We start from the raw sequence: 15,022 nt of genomic DNA, 5'->3' as shown, positions 1-15,022 counted from the left end.
GTGTAGGGATGGGAGGATAACATTTAGTGTGTGCTGATGAACACAGAAGTTGTGATGGGGAAGACAACGACTCCTGTAATATATTAAATAATGTACAAGTTTTAGTTCAAGGCAAGGAACATTCTAAGATGCAACAAGCTCTCAGGTAGAAAAAAACTGTAAATAGCTATCTGCCAGTCTAGCAGCCACAATTAAAGTGAAGTGGATTTGACATATATTATACAACTATCACAGGAAAGTAAAAGTTTCAACAAACACGTTGAAACTAATTAATCATTGTTTTTTTTGTATATATTAAATGGAGGCTTTAAGTAGAAAAACAGTAAACCCACAATCAAATAAAATAACAAAGAGAAAAGAGACATTGAGACTGAAGGTGTTGGCTAGAAATGAACATAGTAGATGTTAAAAAAGGCCTATAATATGCTAGAAACTCATCTAACACATTTGTTATTGAAGCAAGCTGTAAAAGTCACCTATAAAGCAAATGCACATAAAGTATCAACTAAAGCAAACTAAGATGGAAATCTGAACATGAAATACAACTTTTAAACATTCTAAATAAAACCAGGAGGAAAAGGTAGAGGTCACAGTGCATAGATCAAAAGGTTTTAATATCTACAGGAATTAGGCAAATGATTCATCATAATTAACAACTCCAACCACAGGTGTCTCAAAAGGAGGATGAGATACAGTTCCTATTTCAACCATCTTAATGGTTATCCAGAACAGTTCACTAAACAGTTAAGTCAAATAACTGTCAATCTCAGGGTTACCTGCAAAATGTTAACGTCATTACTTGTGGCCACTCAGAACTATATGGTATTATTTCTCTTCACAGAAACAATTACAATGTTTTTAAGAGTGGAGGTTCTTATTACCTTTTATAATCTCATTCAAAGAATGACATTTTAATGGAAAAAAATTCTTTTATTTGATGTTCTTTATACACCAGTTCCAAACATTTTATGCAAGCCTTAACCCACTCACATGAATATATGAAAATAGAAAACTTGAGGTGGAAAATGTTTGAATTTTGAATTTATTTCTGTGTTTATTTTTTTCCTGTTTACTGTTTCTTGTTTACTGGTTTAAGAGTACTGAAAGAACAACCTGTTTCTGAAGTATGAAAGCATATGGGACTACAAAAAAGGCAAAAAGCCTGATGGCTATCAATTCATCAGAGCTTTAGGAAAGGGGAAGGAGAAGAGGAGGGGAGGGAGAGGCAGAGTGAAGGGAGAGGAGGAATGACAGCACTGTAGATTTTACAATTTGATGGCTAATTAGAGGGGAACTGGAAGATGAAGGAGGAAACAAGGGAGCAACTTAGACACAACAGACCTATAAATTTCATTGCCATTACAATTTACATTAATGCTTGTTTTATTAGTTATGATGAGAATGGTTGACATACAGGATATAATAATGAGAATAGGTGAATTCCAGCACTATTATTTTATTAGTTCTGTGACCAGCATATACTTACCTTTGCTTCACAGTAAACTGCACCACGTACTGATTGTTCAGTGTTTGTTTATGCTTGACTTGTTTTCTATCAAACACCAACTACAAAATCATTTTTCCTTAGCATAAAACATAGATTTCCACAGATTCTTTGAGGAGAGTACTGACTAGCACACCAGACTAAATTCCTTAAGAACCTAACAGTGTTGTCAGAAAAGAATAAGAAATGAACAAGATTTATTGTGAATTTAAGAAAGTATGATTGATGACAACATGACAGCCTTGATTATATCAGAAATCATGGAGTAAGAGGCAGAGGTTAATATTTTCAAAGCCCCATAACCATTTCAATTTCTGCAGTGGCTAAGGCAGAGAGGAAGTTCCTTTTCCAAGCTAGAGAGCGAGCAGTAGATACTCTTAACTCACCATTCTGCAACCAGACCTTGGGAATAGGTACTCTTAAGATTAATGCCATTGTTTAACTGAAGATCAGTTATCAATACAACCAGCGTGACACAGATCTTTCTCTCAGGTGAAATGCCTAATCTAGATGTATCATGGAGAAATATTTGAATGAGAAGTTGGTATACAACTCTGTCCCACCCAGTTACCGTCATAGGGAACACTGGGAGGAGAGCTGGGCACATACGCTGTCAACACCCAATCTTCAATTGCAGAAAAAGACTTTTTGTCAAGCTCAGACATGTCTGTACAAAATCAGGGTAAATATCCTGGCAGTAGATACAACTATTGACCATCTTCATTTAGCATTTACTACTAAGTCTATTTGGACTCGGGGGCACACTTTGCTTCAGCAGAGCACATTAAGGACTGCGAGAGTCCCACACTCTCTGCCAGTAGGAGACAGATGAGTCACCAGGAAATGCAAGTCTACCTCAGTTCTATTCCAAATGTGCTTATTCAGGATTATGAAAAATGTGCTTTTTTCCCAGCAGTTTCCAGAAAATCCTGAGTCTACGACCAACTCCTGTGGAAACAGAAGTCAAGCCCAAAGGACAAACCTGACAGTTTTTCCAGATGCAGGCTAGGAACAAACAGCTTTCTCAGTCTCTGTCTACTTTTAAGCAGTGGTATGGGATAAGAGTATTGTGAAGGTGATAGCTACACAAATCAATCATAATCTCAGTTCTTACTGAGGAACATCTTTAAGGCTTTTTGTGTGATTTTGTTTCATGTGCCGACTTCTTCCACCATCTAAGTACTGCTTTCACCTCTTTCTCAGGTCATCTGCTAGACTACTGCATTCTTTTCATACAAATGCTTCTTAAAAACCTGCTTATTTTGTGAAGATCACAAAAAGAGTTACCAATGAATCACTCCTTTTTAAATGCAGCTAGGCATGCACAGTCCTTTTCTTTCATGCTATGAACTTTTCCTGCGTGGCCAAATCATCTTCTGTCTATCAAACTGACTTTCATCATTCCATTACTGTCTGAAACTATAGTTCAGATATAATCGGAATCATCTACCAGTACTTAGAGGAAACCAGCAAAATATTCAGGATTATAGTATAAGTTATCACTACTTCAGTTAGCAAAATGCTTTATAGTATGCTGTCAATACTGTTATTTATATTGACATACCTCTTAAACATTTTGGATAAAGTTAAAAGGAATACATTTTAGTAACATAAACCTTCTGAAATACTTCAGTACCTTTGATTGCAGGGTTGCCTTGCTGGTTTCTCACCCTCTTAATCAAGAGACAGCAGCAAAAGGTGAAGTGTCCAGTTACTCCTTCTATCAAGAAACATCCAGACAGCTCTGCTCTATTCTCTCTCTGCTAAAACCAAGACACTCATATCTCTATACATTCACACTGAACAGTTCAACTTATCTGAATATCTAAAATGTCTCACAACATCTGGAACAAGAGTGCCAGATAAAAAGTAACTTTCCTTACTTTTGAAGAAATGGTCCTTTTGAAGAAATGATCCAACACTTCAGAGATTAAGGAGAAGTGTAACTATTCTCACCAAAGAGCAGGACTGTTCTCCATGACTTGAAACACCAGTGCCTTGTGTAGTCTTCATTAATTATTAGTAACAGAAGCCAGAAAGGCTTGTTTTCACCTGTATCTAACCCAGAATAGGTACCCTTTCTATTCAGATACGGACTTAGCCAAACTGATCTATGCTTTTGTAATCCCATGCTTGGACTGATCCAATTTGCTCTTCCTTGGTCTGACCCAGATGCCACTCCATAACCTACAGATGGTTCATCGTACTGTATCCCATCTGTTAAATAGAACACAGTAATGAGAATACATCACACCAATATTCCTCACTTCCCTTTGGTTTTCATTCTAATCCTGAACACAGCTGAAGGTCCTGGTCCTTTCAGTGGTCCATGACTAAATCATCTAGGAGAAGACCTCTTCTTTCTGCTTCTTGCAGAAGATGGATACAGCAGAGATGTTATGCCCGAAAGGTGTCAGATTCAAACTTGAATGTATGGGACAGAGATATCCTGGCTTCGGCACTCACTTCTACCACGTATTGTATTTTGCTGTGTTTAGGTTGTGACAAAAGATTCGCATCTTCCTGTAGGTAGTTTAGCTACCAATGAAATCACCACAACACTACATTGCTAAATGAAAAATTAAACCATGTTTTTCATAAGTAAATAATTAAGACTGGAAGGAGAAACAGTTCTGTTTTGAAGGACTTATTAAGTTTAGCATATTATGCTTCAATGCTACAGCATATACAGTAGATATAGTAAAAAAAAGTCATATAAATCTGAACTAAAACCACAGCAGTATTAATAATATTCACGTATAAAGAAAATTGAATTTGGATTTGGATTGGATTTGGATTCCTTGAGGAATATAATTACATGAAATCAGTGCAAGTTTGGCAGTTCAACATGTATATGTGGTCAGTATGGGGAAGAAAAGTACTGTCCTCTGAAAACCCAGTACAGTGCAAGAGAAATTTTAGTTATTTTACTAAACAAAAAATATTAAAACACAACTTGGTCCTTAAGGTGATGTTTTTCTGAAAATATACTTTTTAGGCAGATAAGTGGTCCTATTTCTCAGGAAAAGATGGATGATAGCAAAACCATTAGCCAGATTTCTGGATGAAATCTTGGCTTTCTTGAAATCAATAGATTTTTTTGGCATTGAATTCCATTAATCAATAATACAACCCCTGAAATTTAGAAGAGAGAAATTTTCATGCATTATTGACTCTAATTGGTGACTGCAACTCTTTGTTTTGCTTTTCATTTATTTCATTCTCTACTTTTGTGAAACACAACTTGCAGAATAAGAAAAGGCTAACAAATGCTCTAGAACCAATCAATGTTACGAAACTAATAACAATACAATATGAGCATGTAAGCTTATGTAGCGCCTTTCATGTAGAAGTATCCCAAGGCACTTTGTAACAGAAACTCAATAAGGAGTGCAAAAGTGCTTTGTCAGATAGGATAAGCCAGGGGAAAAGGGGAAATTAATTAAGCATGGATTTAAATTTCTCAGCCAACACAGCATTTAGAACCTTGGTCAGAAAAGACAGTGGTTCCAATATCTGTATCTAGGGAACACAACGGACTATTTCAGTCTTTAATTCTTGAGGATGTTCAGTAGTTTTTCCACAAGAATATCGGTATGAGTAATAGGAATGCCATTCGTAGGCTACATTTCCAAAAGGCAGCCCCTGCCTCTCTTCCTCTAGTTTTTCATAAACAAATAGATTCATAAAAGTTGATCACCTGACTTGTATGCCAGTAAAGCCGCTTGACTGTGGAGATACCCATTATGGAATTAGGTACTGTAGAAATGACAAATACCAAGATAAGGACTGGGCAACGGCTTTGTTGGCTGTTTAGCTCACTGTTTTAAACCAAAGTATGTTTCTTTATGGAGGTAGTCCACACCTCTAACAGAGAGAATAATCTGTTACACAGTAGTTCCTAAGATAGCATGTATTTCACAGGGAAAAGCAAAATTGCTTGGGAAAAGCTATAGTAATTGATAATGCATAAATTACAGCTTCCCTGATGTTGCAGAAACTTGCACATCCTCTGTTTTTCAAACATTTTTCTCTTAGGAACACATGGACCATCCTCATTTTTGGATGACTGCCTCTTCGGATTAATGCATCCTTCTGGTGCATAAATTAGGGATGCACAGAGGAAAAAGGAGAAGCACTAAATCTCAGGAAACTGAAGCCATACAGAAAAATGAGGTTCACAGTAGAGCTGAATGAGTGACTCACCATGAATAATTTATCCAAAAAGTTAGCCTCCACTTCTGTTTGTGGAATATCTATAAGCAGCTTATAATTTCCTGTTTTATTATAAAACAAAACCTTAAAATATTGTATGTCTTCACTGCAGATAACTTCCTGTAAATATTTCATGTCCTATCTTAAGAGAAAGTGGCATTTTGATTGATCAAATAAATCACATGATGATGTTTCTGTTCTCTAGATGGATGAACCCACAAGCACATACTTCAGATGCCTGCTGTGGTTAAGAAAGCAGCTCAGTAGCATGTGATGAAAAGTGAGTGTAGGCAAAATAAATTAATTTAAGCAAAACTCTTAAGAGCTTTTGCAAAAATGTTTTCAGTATTTATATTGCAGCTGTAGTCCATTGTAATTTTCATTAATAACTCTAGGAATTTGCAGCTACCTGTAAATATTTTCTTCGGGTAACATGAAGAGTGAGCTTGTCCCAGGAAAACTTGAACTTGATGGTACATGTTCTTTTTTGAAGATTTGGTACTGAATAATATAGCAGTCTTTCCAGGGTTTGTTCTAAGCTCTTGGACCAGTTATTAGGAGTTGATGCACACATTAGTAAGATTAAAGTAGTAACGTTAAAATTTTACTAGATTATTGGTGATCTGAAATATCCTTGCAGAATTTATGGTTTTGAATGGACTGCTATGCTTTATGCAAACTTGAAAAGTACTCTCTGCTACTTCAATAAAATATGGAACCTCAGCAAGTACTTGAGGAAGAATGAACCACTAGTGCATTTAAAATTCACAGTAGTGTACAGAGACTACCAGTTTTATAAAAGCCATCTAACAAAACCAAAGGTTAATAACTCTTAGAACGTTCAGATGTTAAAATACTGTAATACGTATTACAGGAAAAAGAAGACTGAAGACTGATCAGAAACTATACTCTGTTGTTGTGTGCCCTGACACAGGCTGAAAATAAAGACAGCATACCAGAATCCTGCCCACTTTGCGTTACTTTTTGTTATACTTGCACGATTAATGCTAACATCTTGCTTTTATTTTTGATATATTTAAAAAATGAATCTGCATCAAGTACCCTGTGTCAGATCTATGCTAAAACTCTACATAATGCATCATTTGCTGGATTCTTTATTTTATAGCAATACCATTGGTATGAATTTATCAATATAATCAGAAAATAAAACTGAAAAAATAAACAATGTGAGTTCTTACCTGAGCTCTTGAGCTATCGAGTCCACTTGAACTGTTAATAAAAGCAGGAAAGAATGAATTAGTTTACACTTCCAGACTTGTGCTTTCTGCAACCTTGCACCTGCCTATCTGTGATGACAGAGAAGCAGTTATCAAAACACAGATGATAATTTCAGGCTAACCACAAGATTGTAGCCACTAGTGGCAAACCTTAACTGAACATATAATTCTCACTGTTCTTTTAGGATGCATAAAACCTGGAGTATGATGTTCAGTGGAACAATATGAAAAATAATAAGAAAAAATAAAAGTAAAAGAGAAGGCACTTGTTTTTATTAAAAGTAGAATGACAAATCTCTGCCTTTTCCGAATTTTAATTCAATTGGGGAATGACGAAGGCTGGTGTTTACAAATACCTGCCCACACAAGGATATACAGCATACTGACAAAGCCAACAGGTGGTTCTAAGAATTACTCATATTACTCAGGCAACTTTTGTTGTTTCACTTGTGGGAAAATATTCCTGATCTATTAACTCCTATAGATGTGTGTGCATGTGTATAAAAAATAAAGAGAAAGAAAATCCATAAGTTTTAAAAATGTTATTAGTTTTTTGAGTAAAAAGTGTATGAATCCCCTATTAAATACAACTAAGGTCTGCTAAGCCAGCCAGGCTGTTTTTACTCACCATCCTGACCAACAGAGAAGACATGGTCTAGAGCTGAGGTGTGAATAACTTCCCTATTCAATAATTTTGTTCAAGTCCTCTGTTCTGGTACTTTTGAAGCATGTACAAATTTTACATTCATTTCAGAGAACATTACTGAGGGATGCATCAAAGATTTGATATGACAATGCTTATGTTTTTTAGAAAGGCTTGTCTGTATTTATCCTCTTGTCTACGGGCAGTTTGCGACACTCCCACCCACTTCCTCTGTCTTTTCCTAAGTGAAGTCTAACACTTTTCCCCTCTTTGGCCATTTGAAACTAAAGAACTAAGCCAAACCACACTTTCTTTTATTTTTCATTCCAACCATAACTTGAAGCTGAAGCATGATATTAACAACCCAGAACTACTGAGTTTTGACAATGAATCAAACTAGTCTGTTTTGCACAATCCTGAAAGTGCACAATTCACATTAAAATCGGAGTGAAGGATGGGTGCTTTGCACTTCTGAAAATAGTCATAAGCAAAAATGCTCACAGGACAGGCAGGACTTTGACATTTATTTTTAAGTATCTCCATTTTTCACTCATTATCAAGAGTCACAAAAAGTGTTATGAATTAAAATAAAAAGTTATTTTCCTGGAAGGGCTGTATTGCTAGTCAATCATGTTTTCCAGATGTTGAGATCATTAAGGGCCTGTTTATCTCTCAGTACTGCATTTCCATCTGTTCCTTACAAAAAGAGAGGAATAGCTGGGAAATACAACTATGTCATGAACTTTACAAAATAAAACACGAGCACCAGTACTTAAAAAAAGCACAGGCTTCTTCTCTGCTGCATACACCTGCACCTTTTGATTAAAGTAAATTTACTTCTGGACCATTTACACAGCTAATTTACAGATAAATAATGCCAACAGACAGAAAAACATTCAGTTGGCTGAAACAAAGTTTTGTACATTATCTTGAAAGCATCCATTCAATATTGTCTAGCTCTACTCCCTATGGAAAATCTTTGTTTGCATAATAAAAAGCATAGCCTTTATTTTCTTTGAGAAATAGCTCAAAGAAAATGGAATACAGTAGGTTTTCTTTCTGCTTTTCTTTAAACCATAGTTAATAACATCATGCCTCTTAATGCCAGTAGTCTGTGTCCTGCCTTGATTAAAAAAGCAGCCCTAAGGAAGCTACACACTCTCTTACTGCACATTAGGGACTGTGCACAGGAACTATCATATTTCATGGTGTGCTGGGCACAGGGTCGTGGAACGTGCTTGCTAACTCACCCTTGGTTCCTTTTGAGCGTGTGCGCAGCTTTTTATTTTCCCCATCTGCATCCATCTGTAATATTAACACAAAGTCTTTAATTCATTCTTTTTGCCATTGAGAAAAAAAAAGTCTCCAATGCTTTTTTTTCACATTTCCAAAGGCTAGACAGTAATAGAAAGAAGAATAATCATGCCTTATTAATCTTGTCAAAGAGATAAAAAGCCATCTGTGAATATCTGCTAAATACCTAGGAGAAACCTTTAATGATACAGATTTGTTTAATAAAGTGATGGTTATGAGTGACTCTGTAAGGTTTAATGACAAGGTCTACAGGTGTTAGCTGAAGGCATAAGGTTAGACACAGCAATGCTGTATGAGTGCTGCTTTCAGCATCCACCTCCTGGAAGAAAAGGTCCCAGAAAGCCACAGTGCCTACAGGGACTCTGCATTATTGTTGTAACTGAAGCATATCTTAATAGCTGCATTGGAACCTGCATTTCTGACAACTTCATCCTTAAAACGTGAAACCCTCTTGCTTGAATGTGCATAATTGCACATGTACAGCTTTGAAATACTTCACTATTTAATCAACTACTTCTTACAGAAGTTTTGGTCAAAGAGACGGTTACAGATTTGTATGAGTTTTTGTAAGAATGTAGTGTCCAGGTTTGTATTTCACATAAATTAAAAAAAAAAACAAACCAAACAACCAAAAAATCCAACCCACCAAAAAGTCAGCTGTTGCCATAAGATTTTTAACTGAAATAAGAGAGACCTTGCAAAATCCGCTCTTCTCCTGACACTTTTGGCTACGTCTAAACCAGCACTGGAAATATGCACCTTCTGGTCTTGGATCTGGCCCAGACCCATAATTGTAGGGGCAGGTTTTCAATCCATGGATTTTTTTACAAACCCCTGAAATTCAAAGGGATTAAGATTTCATGTTCTGATGTGGAGAGCTGCAGTGTCATACAGCAGATTTTACAACAGTGTAATTTTGACCATGTCCAGGGAGGCAAACTCTTCTTCTTTCTAAAAGTAACTCTTAATTTTTATGTAAGGAAGACTCTATCATAAGGAATTTTTGTCTAGGCAAAATATCAGGAACTCTGGAATTCTTCTTCAGTCTATGGTAGTATCTTATTATCTATCTTTGCTTTGGATCTTGGTTTCTCTGTAAAATGGTGATGATCAAACATACTGTAGATGAGGCAACTCCCATGTGCTTCTGCACATCAATATGCGGGAACAAATGCTGACACCAACATCTGATTTATATAACTGTGTTGGGCAAAAGATAGATGCATTCTGTGGATACCAGAAGTTGCCTATGCCTGACATCTTTCCCTGCAAAAGGTCGCAAGATAAAAAACAATGTCAACAGAAGATCATGTCTATTATTTCACTCTTCCTTTCTGAGGATCAACAGCACTGATTTGCCCCACGGAGGGAAGATGTATGAAGCTCTGTTTGTGCCTATTTCCATTTATAGAGTTTGAAGATCTGAGGATGTTTTATTTTTAGCTTTATATGACTCAGATAACTGAGATGTTTTGAAGGTCTTATCTGAAAGGACATTGCAGAATACGACAAAATTGACCTGAGAAAGAAAAAGAGTAAAGTCAGCCTTTCTAGGGAAGAAAAAGCATTTTTCTAATTTCCTGGGTTTTTTCTGTTTGTTGTTATACATGGTTACACATTATATACAGCTCCTGGAATCAAAATACCTATTTGCAGGAGAGAACACAAGCATTTGAAAAGGGTATTCGTGTACTTGAAGAAGTCTAATTCTAGAATGCAGGTTAGTGATATCTGAAATGAAAGTATAAATTGATCAAAATGCATCTCAAAGCCAGACAATGATATCTTTTCTCTGTTTAAATTTACATCTGATGTTGATTATTAGCAGGGAAGGAACATAAGTGGCTTGTGTTTACGTAGTGGCGTTGATGGCAGCCTTTACTTGTTACTATCCTTAAAACCTGCAGAACGAGTTTTTGCAATGTGACTGCAATGGTAATGGGAAACATGGCTCTGTTCTCTGATGCTGAGTTGTGATTGAAGGCACTGACCTGCCATAGACTTATAATAGGGGAGCAGGTGTGGCAATGATGGACTTTAATTTCCTTTAATAAACCTTTTATGTGCCACACTTTTACTGCCATTCTATGCTCTCCAAGGTCCTGCACATAATAGGTTCATTACTTTTGATTACTATAGTCTATTGAGACAAACAACTCCAGAACACACTATATATTATGTTCAGTTAAACCAATATAGACTATTTATCCACTGTGCATTATTTCACCTGCAACTCTACGGACAAAATTAACAACAGCTCCTGTAAGCTAAAACTATTAAAACCACTGGTACTCCTTTGTCATCATTTCATAATAAATACCACACCAATCACAGTGCTGCTCTTTTAATTATGAAACAAAACGTGTCCACTGCTTCTAGTGAACAGCAGTTACTTTGGTCTAAATAGCACGTTGCATTGTGATGAATATTTTAAAACTGCACAATGAGTGAAAACCAACAATAAAATCAATGCAGGTGATTTTTCTATTGATTTTCTTTCCTTGTAATAATTTGAAACTATGAGAGATGTTTAATCAACTCAAACCTAAAATTTATAGGACTGTTTAGCCTGGTGCATACCACATATTAAAATAAACATCCTGTCTGTGTTGCATAAAAAACACCTTAACTTACAAAAAGTCCCATGCATTAACTTGAAAATTATACAAAAGTAACTGAATAAAACTGTGAAGTCTTTTAAGTGTGTCAGCAAAAAGACCTCTCTTTCTCAAAATGTAAATGTAATATCTTTGGGTTTTGATAGTTCTTTCAGAGTCTGGTACTGAAAAAAGTGAACAAAGTTTCTCACTTCTGATTTTTACCTACATAGTGATTATTTTACATGAAATTACAGCCACAGATAGTCAGTAAGAAGTATTCAAACTTTTACATCACCCATGGAACAACAAAAGAATTAAACTCTAAGTGAGAAATTCCATCCAAAGTTTTTAGAGGAAATTGTTAACAAGGTGTTAATTTGAAAGACATATCTTATTACTGCTGTGTACTGTAAAGATTGGATGGATTCTGGAAGGTGCTTCATACTCTCAAAGCTGGGAGTGGTCAGCCCTCCTTCCCAGTACATATGTTGTCTTGAGACAAGAAGGGATAAGTAGAATGGTCATGTCTGCACAAAATCCTTACATGATGTCTCACATGATGTTTTAGCCATCAGGACCATCGGGATAATATCTAAGTGCTTGCCAGGAAAATTTTATTGGGAGTTGCAGTCTCATATTTTTTAAGGACAAGCTTCACAAAAATAGCGACAAGTGAATAGTGGAATTAATTCCACTTTATCTTTGTATCTTATAGATTCTCTGATTTGATGGGTTTTAAACCCATCTAAACATTTTCTTTTCAAAATTACTTGAAACTAGCTAATGGACTCAAAAGGAACTAGTGGGAGATATACAGTCAGAAACACAGTGACAGAGGGGTAGCAGCTATGCAGTCCCAAATCATTAGGCAATCAGGCTAAGAAATAAATGACTGCCTTAGAGTTGTTTCAGTTATGCCCTATTTCTGTGATGTGGAAATTTACTGAGGATGTTGATGCTATTTTCTGAAAGCGTGTTTCAACAAGTCTCACTAACTTTATTAATGCTTTCTGTCTGACTTCAAGAATTTCAGTATGATCCTCCCTCCACTTTTCCTTCAATATTGGTTGAGACTTAAGGGTAAGTCAATAACTAGATCCCAGAAAACTGACTGGAGTCACCGACAATACCACAAATTCTGCTTGGCTGAAACTGGAGTAACTTGCTATGTGACTGCTACAGTGTATTCATGTTTCTCCAGATGAATTTACTGGTGGAATAGCAGCAATCATACTTTCTGAGCAAACTATTTCAGAGTTCCTGGCTGCAGAAACCAAATGTTACTTCTGTTTGTACCATTCCACTGCAGTCAGCGGACTCAAGAGCAGCACCTGGAAATACTTCCCTGAGTGAGAGAATCAGGATTTGGCTGTGAGTTTGGTTTTTTGTGTGCCTGGAGTCTATCTGTGCACATGTGCATGTACTGATATTATAATTGGATCCAAGAATATGACTAACAGCTGAAAATAGGGCATGTGCAATAAATTATAACAATAACAGTAACAATAATAATTATTATTTCTGTTTACTTGCACATTTTAGTACTGAATTTCAGAAACTAGATTGATACTACTATCTTGGTAAGATAGCGTCACAGCACATTACTGTGAAATAAACTGTGACTTGGGGAAGCCAGTGCTACTGACATAGGTAAAAGTGAAATGCACCTCCTGGAAAGAGCTAATGTAAGAGCTGTGCACTTTCTAATTTCTGTTGTAATCTTTGTAAAAGCATGGCTTTCCCTGAGTGGGTTTCACACTCCTGGAGTGGCAGTCTGTTTCCTTTTGCATGACTAGCTAGAGGAAAAATCACCAGTTTATCTAGAGGTAAGGAGTATGAAAGTTGACATTTTGTTGTGATTTTCCAACTAAAAGCTACGTCTGATTTGCAAAATGAAATTTGGCAAACAACTTCTCTAGGACAAACCTTAACTGATTTTGAGAGATCTGAAAAAAGAATAGCTTTTCTCTACTATTTTTAATTTGTAAACTACTTAAGTTTGTATAGAGGCAACAGCTACATCTGTCACTAGACTAATGAACTTAGTTAGGGGAAAAAAAAAAACCACCACTTGATAATTTTTAAGGCACACAAACCTATCCTCAAGTCTCAAACACAAGCCACAAATGTCAAAGTTGAAGTCAGACTAAGCTAAGCACTACAAACACGTCTGGGTGGTTCTGTGCCCCAAGGTGACATGACACTGTGTGTGCCTCTCCCCACAATAAATAATAAGGTCAGAGCAAGCTTTTCAGTGCTTTGGTTACTCATATTTTAATGTTTCTTTTCAATAACTCATTTAAGAATCTAATGCATAAAAAGAGAATAATGTCATAAAGAAAAAGATTTTTTTAAATAAATCTGAAGGCAAGAAGATTTCCTATAGCCTGTCCAGAAGTACAGAGCACTGTTTTTCTGTCTGTGTATATATGCGTGCTGACTGCATCTTTCTGTCACTCTACGATAGCTTTTTTTAATATGCAGTATTAACGGCAGACTGACAGCGAAGTACGGTGTGAGAAGGAAATGCAAAATACACATATAGCAACTTCTAGATAAAGCTTATATATTCTGATTACTGACAGTAAAAAATCCAAAATCCAAAGGAAAAATTTTTAGGAACATTGCTTGTACTGTGGTTAAAGTTTCTTGTTCTTCTTTTTTTTTAATAACATGTTGATGGCCAGAAAGGAGAAAAAATACTTACAAAATAGGTGTTCTTAAAGACTATTACTGAAAATATGCCTTGTTTTGTGATTTTTGATTATTCTTAACTAAGTAGTCATCTCATCTTTATTTCTGAAACTTTTGTTTTCGTTTACACAATACTATTCCTGATTTCTCTAAGAGAAAGTTGAATAACATGGAAATAATTGGTTCGGATTTATTCTTTTCTCAGGAATTAAAATAAGTAAGTATATATACTGAATGCAAACTTTAAAGCATGTTTATAACACATATAAATCATCAACAATTCAGCATTTTATTGTGTGGTTGAATGGTATACATATTTTTGAGAAGTAAATGGTTTTTATATTGAAGTCGCTACTTGAAAATATGCAGCGACAAAATAAACCTTAAATCAGAGGCAAGCTTGAATAGCTTTGTAATGAGGATGATTTATTTTGATTCTCAATTCTGATTTCTGAGTTGTCACTGCTGTTGTATACTTCATCCATGCAACTTTGCACAACTGGCAGTGCTGAATATAAACCAAAGCCATATGTTTATGTCCTTTTGCCAAACGACTACAGCAAATAGTTCTATTATTCCCTTAGGTAACCAACGTGTGCCAAGTATTTCTATTAGTCTGCTTTACCAAGGCTTTAGAGGGCAGAGTCACAGCTTTATGAAATTAAGGGGCAACTGCTAGCTTTTTAAATTTAGAGAAAAATTATATAGTCTACCATGCTGAAATGCAGCTCAACGCAAGCCGATGTGTGATCTTACTTTCTGCAGGCTTTTTTCCCTGGATTTTTATTTGTGATGTAGTTCAATGTCTCGTCAC

At 35.9% G+C, this 15,022-nt stretch overlaps 1 protein-coding gene across 1 annotated transcript in view; it reads right to left on the bottom strand.

Moving 5' to 3' along the window:
- LOC104083575 (suppression of tumorigenicity 18 protein-like) overlaps positions 1 to 15,022 on the bottom strand; it is a gene marked incomplete at its 3' end in the record, with an annotated part of 126,516 nt that overhangs the window by 19,389 nt on the left and 92,105 nt on the right. Inside the window, exons 4-5 of the mRNA XM_009587089.1 lie at positions 8,851 to 8,905; positions 6,919 to 6,949 (exon numbers count right to left, since the gene is read on the bottom strand). Coding sequence (XP_009585384.1) covers positions 6,919 to 6,949; positions 8,851 to 8,905 — 86 coding nt within the window. The remainder of the gene's footprint in view (positions 1 to 6,918; positions 6,950 to 8,850; positions 8,906 to 15,022) is intronic.

This window comes from Fulmarus glacialis, unplaced genomic scaffold (assembly GCF_000690835.1).
Source record: "Fulmarus glacialis isolate BGI_N327 unplaced genomic scaffold, ASM69083v1 scaffold16611, whole genome shotgun sequence".
NCBI lineage: Eukaryota > Metazoa > Chordata > Aves > Procellariiformes > Procellariidae > Fulmarus > Fulmarus glacialis.
Note: the sequence above shows the minus strand (reverse complement) of the source record. Positions and strands in the feature narration are given on the sequence as shown.